At 40.9% G+C, this 11,232-nt stretch overlaps 1 protein-coding gene across 1 annotated transcript in view; it reads right to left on the bottom strand.

Moving 5' to 3' along the window:
• Window positions 1–11,232, bottom strand: part of PRKCH (protein kinase C, eta) — a 228,717-nt gene that overhangs the window by 97,402 nt on the left and 120,083 nt on the right. The window contains exons 3-5 of the mRNA XM_005874046.2: window positions 4,933–5,083; window positions 2,754–2,788; window positions 1,185–1,273 (exon numbers count right to left, since the gene is read on the bottom strand). Of these exons, the coding sequence (XP_005874108.1) occupies window positions 1,185–1,273; window positions 2,754–2,788; window positions 4,933–5,083 (275 nt within the window). The remainder of the gene's footprint in view (window positions 1–1,184; window positions 1,274–2,753; window positions 2,789–4,932; window positions 5,084–11,232) is intronic.

An 11,232-nucleotide genomic window follows, 5' to 3' on the forward strand; every position in this document is an offset into this window, starting at 1 on the left:
AGTGCCCTCACACCCATATCTATTTCCTAGAACTTTTTAATTAAACAGGTCTTTCATAGAATACATACACTTGCTATCATCACATGTTCTTCCAGATATTGTGTCAAAAGGTTGGGTGTGGGGGGGGGGGGGGGAGAAGGGGGCACCCAGAGGACATGGGACCACAGAAGGAATTCATTCCGATGTGATGTTTAAGTGACAGTCAGCCCTTCCTGCCTTTATGTGGCATTTGCATTCTGACCTCTGAGTGCAAAGGTTTAATCTCACATATAAGCACTTCCCGGCCTTTTGGATAAGGTCAAGTGTAATCTCACTATTTCCAGCAAATATTTAGACTAGGCATGGGCTCTACAGTCTATGTCACAATTTAGAGCAACAACAACACATCCACACACCCAAAGAATGAGGCAATTATTACTCCTCTTGCAACTTTTCTCATGAAAGAGAGCACACACTCCTCTATGTGTACTCTTTAGCAATCCTAGTCTGTGGACAATAAAGAACCAGTGAGTTCCAGAGTCAGACATTTCAATGCATCTGTAAATCCACAGCTAACTGTCAGCAACAATCCTGCTTTCTACCTCCAGAGTTTAGAATAATGCCTACCCCAGCTCAATGGGATGCAAGTGGTGCGAGTGAGGGTCACTCATGTACAGATATGCATCCTCCCTGAAATGTCTTGAGAGGCTGGAAGAAGCCAACAGTCACCTTATTTAGGAAGCACAATTTATAGTTAGCAGCATACTCATCACATCATTTCCAACTTGTGTAACCATCACAAAAATTTCATGAGGGGAGCATCGCTCCCATTTTAAAGATGAGGCTGAGAGAGAAGCTAGCTAGCAGAGGACGGTTCTACACTCAAATCCTAGTCATCTGATGCTATACTCATGGATCTTTCCACTCCTTCAAAGCTCTCTTCAAATTAGAACTGAACCCCTCTCAACTATACCCAGCTGATCACTAAAAGGATCATCTCAAGGTCATCACTAAAGGTCATGCTACACAAGTACAGACGTACAAATGCCATCAAGTAAAAAGGAGAGGCATTTCAATTCTGATCCCACCATTGGCTTCAAGGAGTGTGGTAACTGGAGGGAGGGAGAAAAAGAGAGGGAGAGGGAGAAAAAGGAGAGAGAGAAAGATCATGCAGGGACCTAATTGGCAAACTGCTATCCTCTTACCTTTGCATCCACTTTGTTCATATTGTTTTGGCAAGTGCAGGCTGTAACAATTAGATGATGGCAGCGCTTATGGACGACACAGGTGCACACTAGGAAATGAAATCCACAATTAATACATTTATCGAGGCTCACCATCTTGTCAGTGACACTAGTGTCAACAGGGCTGCACCAAGCCAAGGTGCTTATTTGGATGTCCGGCCCACAGGACAGCATCCAGGCCTCTTGTCCTCCCTATTTTCTTTACCAGCATCCTAACTGAGCCTTTGCTCATGCTAAACCACTCTTATTCAAGTCCTGAGCTTAATTCATCCTTCCTGTCCCCATATCCAGAGGAATCTTCTCACAGCATGATTTTAGTTACCTCACCCCTTGAGCTGAACTGTCAAGCAATAGCTTTCAAACCTTCCAGCCAGGTTTCAGGGCCCCCAGTCTATCCCAAGCTTACGGGTCATATTTTTTCTAAGGGAGTTCTTTGTTCCAATAAAAACGAAACTCTTGCTCTTCTGGGAGCAAGGCTTCACCCCCCCGCCCCCTACACTCTCTAGGCCCTTCACAATCCTATCACCTGACCAAATCTTAGATTTATAACAAGGCACAACTTTTACAAATGTCTCTTCCATGAAAATACACCACTGTGGTTACCCTTCTAGGCTGGAGCCATCTTTCCCTCCTCCAACCTCCTACCTTTACCCCGCCCCCTCATTTCAAATTGTCCACCTATAGCCTTTAATGCCCTCAGAATTCCCAGCCAGCATGATGCCTTGAACAAAGTAGGCATTCATTAAATATCTGCAGAATGATGCAATCAGTCGTTTGAATATTTAGAACTTTCTGAATAACTTTTTCATTTTCATCTAGACATCTGACATCGTGCAGATGTAGTCCAGTTTGCCGCTAAAGGATGAACATGTGCAATGAAGCAGTCTGAAAATATGCATAATTTTAAAGATCGTTCAAGACATGTGGGAGCTTTTAAGATTAAATACATAAAGACAGATGACATGTCAACAAATAGAACTATACTTTAAGACCAATATAGCTTTCATCAGATGGAATTCTCAGAAGAACCAGATTGAACCTTCCCAGAGAACTGATCTTTTTATATGAGGGGATCTCAAAACCATCATTCACAAAGAAAATCCTTTATTCTGAGGCATGTTGGCTTTTTTCAGTTAGCTTGGCTAGAGGCTTATCAATTTTATTGATCTTTTCAATGAACCAAGGCACATACTTCATCCCCAGTGTGGGCTTGATCCCCAGTGTGGGACATGCAGGAGGCAGGCAATCAATGATTCTCTCTCATTGTTGATGTTTCCATCTCTCCCCACTCTCCTTTCCTCTTTCTGAAATCAATCAAAACATATTTTATAAAAACATAGCCAAAATGTAAAAACTAAGGAATTGTACATAATTCTATTGTATGTATGTGTGTGTGTGTGTGGGGGGGGGTCTCATGTGACCTTCAGAGAGTTATTGCAATATTAATGGAATACATCCTGTTTCCTCTTGCTATAAACACTTTTTAACATAGGAACAAGATTAAATGTAGTTTTAAAAACATTTTCTTACCTTGGCATTGATAACCCTGTTTCCCAAATACTCCCCTGTTCAAGACAACAGAGAAAAAAAATTACCATCAGTTGAATATTTCAGCAAGAATGCTCCTATAATTACAGTACTTCAAGAACACAAATTTCATCCTCTAGTCTTTGATAAAAAACACATTTTCAGAGAAGAAGCAGGGATATGTGCTTCTTGAGCCCTTGTTTGTTACCACAAGACACAGAGGAAACCATGTGATGGATTAGAAGGTTCTAGATCAGGGGTGGGCAAACTTTTTGACTCGAGGGCCACAATGGGTTCTTAAACTGGACCGGAGGGCCGGAACAAAAGCATGGATGGAGTGTTTGTGTGAACTAATATAAATTCAAAGTAAACACCATTACATAAAAGGGTAAGCAGGGATATGTGCTTCTTGAGCCCTTGTTTGTTACCACAAGACACAGAGGAAACCATGTGATGGATTAGAAGGTTCTAGATGGTAGAAACGAGTGGGTATTGGCAATTCTTATTCCACTGCCTCTCCAGCAATCTCCCAAATCCTCCTGAAAACCAACCCTCATCTGTGTGTGTGTCTGAGCCTCAGCCTGAAGTGTTACTGCACTACCTTGCATGGCATTCTCTCTCCCATTATCTCTCCCATGTGCAGAGGGTGAAGTAAATAGATGCAGGTACCCATACAAACAGATGAGCCCACCGCAGCTGCCTGACCTGAAGCGCCTTTCTCCCCTCTGCCCACATCACCCCGGAGTCCAGGAGAGCAGAAGTGTGGCCACAATATGCCTACAGCTTTCATCTCTCTCTCCCAAGTATGGGCTCTGGTGGTGGTGATATAATTCTTATTCCAATGAACAAAGACCACATTTTACTAAGCCCACAGGATAGATGATATTAAGAGCAAAGACCCTGAAGCCAGACAGCCTGAGTGTGATTTAGGGCAGGTCGTTAATGTCTTTGAGCCATAGTTTGCTTATAAAAAAGGATAATGGTCACAGGACCTACTTCATGGGGTTATCATGAAAATAAAAAGAGTTGGTAATGAAAAATACTAAGAATAGGGCCTGGCACTTTACTCACTATATAAAAGTTTATTGTATAGCCTGACCAGTGTGGTCAGTGGTTGGGCATTGAACCATGAATCAGGAGGTCAGGGTTCCATTTCCAGTCAGGGCACATGCTGGGGTTTGAGGCCCAATCCCCAGTAGGGGGTGTGCAGGAGGCAGCCAATTAATGATTTTCTTTCATCACTGATGTTTGTCTCTCACTCTCCTTTCCTCTCTCTGAAATCAATAAAACATATATTTTTTAAAAGTTTATTATATAGACAAAATAAAATTATTGACTCTATTTTACAAGTGAGGAGACACTAATGGGTTATATAACTTGTCTATGTTCACACATCTAGTTGGTGATGATAATGAATTCCAGAGCTCGTACTTTTAACCATGTATATGTAACACATATACCAATATTGTGTGTGTGTGTGTGTGTGTGTGTGAAAGAGAGAGAGAGAGGGGGGGGGCGCGGACAAGGTTAGTTGGGTGGGAGTTAATGTTTCCTTGGTGGAAAAAAAATTCAGTGAAATTAACAAGTTTCCGTTCAGAACCTTAGTTGAGGTCACAGGTTGTCAACACAAATGCCTACAGGGCTGGCAGGTCACAGGAAGGAGGGAAGCAGAATGGTGTGAATGGACAGTCACCCTTTGGGTCAGCAAACCACAGGGAGAGGAGGGGCGTCAGCTAACGAGAATGCACAGACTGCTGCAAAGGAGAAAATGGGCTCAAAGGTGCTGCAGCTTTTGATTTTTTCAACAGAAAACGCAGCCGGAACTTTTTCCTAAAGACTATAGCTGTGATAGCACATTTGTAGGCCTTTTATCAACATCCAGGTTAGGGCCTTTCATTTAGACAAGACTCTATTCTTGGTTAAAAATGATAGAAATACCAACTAACCTTGGATTATGACTGCTGAAAGGTATAAAATCCAAAGTCATCACAAAAAATACCCAACAGAACACAAAGTAACTGATTGATATTCAGAAATTACTCTGAACCAAGTGCCTCTGCCTTAAAAAAAAAAAAAGACAGAAGTTTGCATAAAAATGTAGCCCTCCATTCATGCTGCAGATATGAAACTGTTTTCTCCTTCTGAGATGGGACTCTTAGGAGTGAAGTCAGGGACCTCTTACCAGATAAACTCCCTGCAGTGAGAGCAGTAGGTGGGCTGTCGCAGGTACGTGGCCATGAACTTGTGTCCATTGATCTGGTGGACTCGCCTTCGCATAGCCCTTTGGCGCTTCCTGGTAAAATGTTTGAAGATTCGGTCTCTCTGGAGAGTGGCTGCAGGATAAAAGAAAGGGGGGAAATGTGTAATGAATCTACCTGCACTTAATGTTTGAGCAAGTTGGATAGTCCAAAATACTCCCTAAATTATTTTTTCAAGATGCAAAACACCTCAGACAATCATCATGCTTTTCTAGTGACCTTAAGACTCTTAATTTTTAAGGTTAGACCTATGTGAGCCCTGAGATTCCCGCTGCCTGGTTATGGCTGGCTTTCTTGGGTCAGTCTCCCCGGCACAGACCACGGGCTTCCCAAGGTCCCGATGCTCCGGCATGTGCAGCAGCCAGGTCTCCTAGCCCCGGTCCCGCTGTCTCGGACTCAGTCCATGTAATGGCTGCAACTACTGGCTGGTGAAACAGGGTTTCTCATATTCGGCTTTCATTTTGGGGTCCTTAACAAACTGAGTGAGGGAACTACTCACAGCACACTGAGAGAGCTGCCCCAAAGCATCAGTCCCAACACCACCTCTGCTAACTGGGAATTAGTAGAAATTAACCTGGAATAGGTGCCAAGTTCATTTTCTAACCTCATGTTTTCAAAATAGTGGCCCCTAATTTAAAGGCTGAAAACAATGTACCATCTTAAGACAGTAAGTGATGTTTCCCACATAATTATACTAGAACTTTTCCAAAAATCACAATAGACTTGTGATTAATAAAATAAAAATGGCGTCTTCAATACTGCTTTTAAATTCATCACTGATGCAAAGGAAAATTAAGGAATCATCAAGAATAAGTTGCTTATCCATTTTAAAGCTGGAAGAAATAGATTTCTATGAAAATACAAATTATCAAAATTTATTGAAGAAGAGCTAAAGAAACCAAGAAGACTAATTTTGGGGGAAGAAATGGAGAAAGTTTTCTAAGGGCTGCCTCTCAAACACCATCCAGGCCCAGATGGTTTCACCGGGGGATTGTTTTACGGCTTCAAGAACAAGATAGTGTTAGTGTTTAAACTGGTTTCAGGAGAGAGAAAGAAGGAAAGAGCCCAATTTTAAAGGAAATTGGGAGACAACACTAGGAATAAAAGATACAATTGATATAGTCTAAGATAACACAGAAAACAAAGAAATCAAGGTTAATAATCACTTTTTATGTCATGGGTCCTTTAGAGAATCCGTGATGCTTATGGATGCCTTATCAAAAAGAAGCTTTCTAATCTAAGAAACTAAGATACATAAGATTGCAAAGAAAATCAAGTATCAAAATATATTTTAAGTGAGATAGAATAATATATGAGCTTCCTTTACAAATTAAATACTTAGTGGCAGACCTGGTCATTATAATAATTTTGAAGCAGTGATATGTATAAACTGCATTTCATAATATCTGTGAAAACTGGAAATAATCTGTGACTTCTATTGTTACAACAGAAGCACTACTAATACCACTGTGGTTTGTTTATAAGTGGAAGAAAATGCTAATTTATATTATAGGTGAAAAAATTTTTTTCTCATCAAGTTTCTGGACCATCTAAATTCTAATTATGGACCCCAGTAAAAGTAACCCCCTTCTGCTTATATATCAACCCCGCTCATAAGTACTGATGCAGGGGTCTTCCTTATTGAAGTTTGTTTAACTACAAAGTGAATAGAAAAAAAAACACTAAGAAAATATTGCTGAGAATTGTCATGTTATGGGGTCTTTGCTTTCCTATTCTTTTATAATTAGTCCCCAACACAAATATTCCTTTCCACTTAATAACAGCATTTTTTTCCTGCCCAGCACACACTGGCTTCTCAGTTTATTGGATGTGGTAATGTATGCGACAAACATCTTGATATGTAATATAAACTAACTGCAAAGTAAAGTTGAAAATCTTGCACAAGTTGAAGAATTTTCATGCAGCCTAGGGAAAGTGATGTTTGAGAATCCGCACCCAAAGCCAATGGCAGGTAAAAGGCTCTGGCAGAGGTAGATCAGTTAACAACTGAACAAAAGAAATTTGATACACAACATGACATGATAGGCATTTTAAGAGAGAATAATTTGAATGCCGACATATAAGGAAAGACCCCTGAGAAATAATGCCTCAAACACTTGTTAAAAAGATCCTATTTACAACTGTACTATAAAAATTAAAAATAAAATAGGGAGTATTCTAACATAATAAAATTGTCTGAAAAAATATTTTATTCTAAAAATCAGTGCCTAGAGAAAAATAACAAAATTTGTTCAATATAATACTTTCATCATTTTAGTTTCATTTTCCAAACCCCTTCTTCCACTTCTTAACTATTAACAAAACTTAGTCCTCAGTTTGAAGGATTCATTTTATGTAGACTTTGCCCAGTAGCAATTACACTTAGATAACTGGGAACTTCTATACTATTCAGCATTAACTTAGAAAAACCACGTGACCAAGCGTGAATTTTCCCAGGAGCATAACCATGAGTGTATAAGAAAATCTATTATTACATCTTACTGTAGTAGCAGGTGAAAGAAAATAAGTATGATCATTTCAATAGAAGTTGAAAAAATAAAAAGGAAAACCCACAACCACAAACCTTTGGAAAAGTAAGACGAGAAGATAAACCAGGAAGTGCTGTCCTCATAGGTTTTTCCAAGGACTGAATGAAATAATGCATTCAAAGTGTTTAGCACAGAACTAGGCACAGGACCCTTGAACAGAATGTGTTTAGGGCATAGACACCCCCTACTCCATGCAGTCAAAAATCCATGTATAACTTTTCACTCCTCCAAAAACTTAACTGCTAACAGCCTACTGTTGACTATAAGTCTTACCAATAACATTAACAGTCAATTAATGTCCTATGTTCTATGTGTTATATACTGTATTCTTACAATAAAGTAAGCTAGAGAAAAAATATTAAGAAAATCATAAGAAAGAGAAAATAGATTTACAGTATTTATTGAAAAAAATCCACATATTAGTGAACCCCCACAGTTCAAACCTGTGTTGTTCAAGGGCCAACCATCATTTTAAAAAATATATATATTTTATTGATTTTTTACAGAGAGGAAGGGAGAGGGATAGAGAGTTAGAAACATCGATGACAGAGAAACATTGATCAGCTGCCTCCTGCACATCTCCTACTGGGGATGTGCCCAAAACCAAGGTACATGCCCTTGACCAGAATTGAACCTGGGACTTTTCAGTTCACAGGCCGACGCTCTATCCACTGAACCAAACCAGTTAGGGCAACCATCATTTTTTGGGGCATGCATTAGACAATATCTGTTAATGTCTTACATACACATTTCTTTTCATTTAGCAATTTAACTTAATACATTTTTTTCCTATGAAGAATATAAAAAAACAAGAATATACCCTATATACATATAATTGCTACATTCTTTCTAACAGTAAAAATTAGGGTTTACACAAGAATCTCAAAGAATGAAATGCAGAAATAGCCAAAATAAATTAGGCTAAGACACAATTGCCTTCAGAAGGTCTAGCCAAATTTATGCCTGCTTCAGTTTTTTGGTGTGTGTGTGTGTGTGTGGGTGTGTGTGTGTGTAAAATCTTCAGCAAGCAATCTAATTGTTTCTATTCTCTGGTTTTGCATCTGTCTAAAGAAGATAAAATAGACCCTTGTTCTCAGCCCTTCACCCCTGTGGCGATACTGTCACAATCAATATTCCTGAGAGATTCTTACAATTTTAGATAAAGGTTACATAGGAAGAGTCACTCCATTGTACTGCTCTCTTTCACAATAGCCATTTAGGAACCAAAAAATAAACAGATTTTAAGGTTCCCTTGTGGCAGATGATAAAAATTGGCCCCATGGTATCACCCTATCTAGCTTATGTTATCATCAACCTGAGATCCTAGTGCTGACCAGTACAAAACTTGTATTGAATTACTCAACATATCACATCTAGATGCAAATTAAATTCTCCCTAGGGGTCTAATTACCGAGAATTTATTTATTTAATCCCTTAATACTATAAAGACTGGTTAAAAGGTCAGCTCACTTGCATTTTTAATATTTCATAAATAGAATCCTTTTCCCCCCTCAACAACTATTACCATAGCAATGTCATTCCCTAGGAATTTTCCTGGTGATTTCTTATAGCCAGAAGGACTTGGGAAGAAACTGCTTATAGCTGTAGGCACTCCCTTCATGCCTCTGCCACTGCCTGTCACCCCGCCTGGAATTAACTAGTTCAATTAAACTTACTTTATCTGCCTCAGAGCCTAAGTAGACTCACGCAATTCCTGAATCAAGGTGACGTGCCCCCGCCCTTTGTTCCCATAGCAACCTGGGAGTGCACCTCAATCTTTTCTCTTATCTCCACAACACTGGGGGCTGTGTCCCTTTCACCTCTGTATCCCAGGTGCCTCACAAGCACCTCATACATGGCCATTGTAACTAAACATCACTCTTCCCTTTTTCTGTGCATATTCTTTTGCACGTGGGCCTCTCTTTGTTTAAAAAGCAAACACACTCATGCATGTGCTCTCACACACCTGGGAATTTGTAAGACATCTGGTCATTTAAGAAACCTATGGCTTTCTCTGACACGGTCCTCTCGGTTGACGTCATGAACAGGAAGAGAGAGCGTTCATACTGTATTCTTTCGCACATGGGCCTCTCTTTGTTTAAAAAGCAAACACACTCACCATGTGCTCTCACACACCTGGGAATTTGTAAGACGTCTGGTCATTTAATAAACCTATGGCTTTCTCTGACATGGTCCTCTTGGTTGACGTCATGAACAGGAAGAGAGAGCGTTCATACTGCACGATGTTCCCCTGAGTGCAGACTCAACCCTCTTCACAGTGTTCACAGTGTGCAATGTAAGCTTCCTCGTCGCTTGCACCTCCTGTTGACTTAGGACTGGGTTAAAAGGACTACAAAGGCTGTTTAATCTGGGTTTGCCTTAAACCAACTCGGGCTTTGAGAACTTTCAGGTCACATGTTAGTTGAACATGTCAGGCAACCCTAACATGCTTTGCAGCCAAAACTTGCATCACGACTTCTGTTTTGCTCCTAAGGCACTCAACGCCTCTAAGTAAATAGGAAGCTGGCTGGGTGCCCCTAGCGTGGAAACGCATTCCAGCCGCCAGAGGCACTCGGGCCTGGAGCCCTGACCTGAGTTGGTTTTCACAAGCCATCCCCCCAACAGGGTGGAGAACAATTATGTCAGATATAATGAAGATGAACTATTTTGATATAAATTCTATTTCGTTAAAAAAATGATTGTCATCCCGTACATTCTTTTGAAGAACTTTACAATACATGGGATTTGGAGCCACCAAAATACCCCAGGGTATGTTTTTATTGCAAAAATTTTGCTGGACTTAAACTTGTGTTGCTAACATGAAGCTTTGCGGGGGAGGAATGTCTCTAAAGTCTCTGTAAAACTGCTTTAACTTTATCTAAAAAAAATAAATAAAACAACCCACAGTAATAGCATTCTTAAGTCTTTTTGTAGGTCTCTGAACTGAAGGCTTTGCATTCCAGCAGGAGAAGTCTATGCAAGCACTTCTAAAAAATTCTGAAGCACAGATCATAGCCTCTCACTTTCCAATTATGGTGAGCAAATTATATCAGAGAAAGAAAATCGATGACACGGCACTTTTTAATGTACAGAATCACTGATATCCTAATATATAAAAACCCTGGGTCTGTCACAGCTGGAGGCTCGACCAACCGGAAGTCAGTCCTGCAGTCAGCGCTGGGTTGCCGTGGAGACCCAGCACTGACTGCTGAGGGGGCTGCGAATCAGGCCCAGAGAGAGGCCTGAAGAGAGAAGCAGGGTCTGATCCATAGCCTGTGTGGCAACTGCTGATCAGCACTTGCCTCTCTCTCTCTCTCTCTCTCCTGGCCAGGCCAGCAGCCACACCTCCATTTCTCTACAGGACGTCACAGGGGCTGCTGATCAGCCCCACCTTTCTGATCAGGTCCTGTTGATAGGCCCAGAGACACTGAGTGGCATAGAAACCGACCAATCAGAACCAAATCTGGGTCAACTGTGAGGAGCCAATGGCTGCCTAGGAGGGAAAGCTTTTGATGCTGACTGGCAGAGAAACCAACCAATCAGAAACAAATTGGCCAGCAGAGGAGGGCAGTTGGTAAGATCAGGCTGGCAGGGGAGGGCAGTTGGAAGCAACCAGGCTTGCAAGGGAGGGCAGTTGGGGGTGAGATCAGGCCAGCAGGGGAGGGCCATTGGGGG

Source organism: Myotis brandtii, unplaced genomic scaffold, assembly GCF_000412655.1.
Source record: "Myotis brandtii unplaced genomic scaffold, ASM41265v1 scaffold423, whole genome shotgun sequence".
Classification (NCBI taxonomy): Eukaryota; Metazoa; Chordata; class Mammalia; order Chiroptera; family Vespertilionidae; genus Myotis; species Myotis brandtii.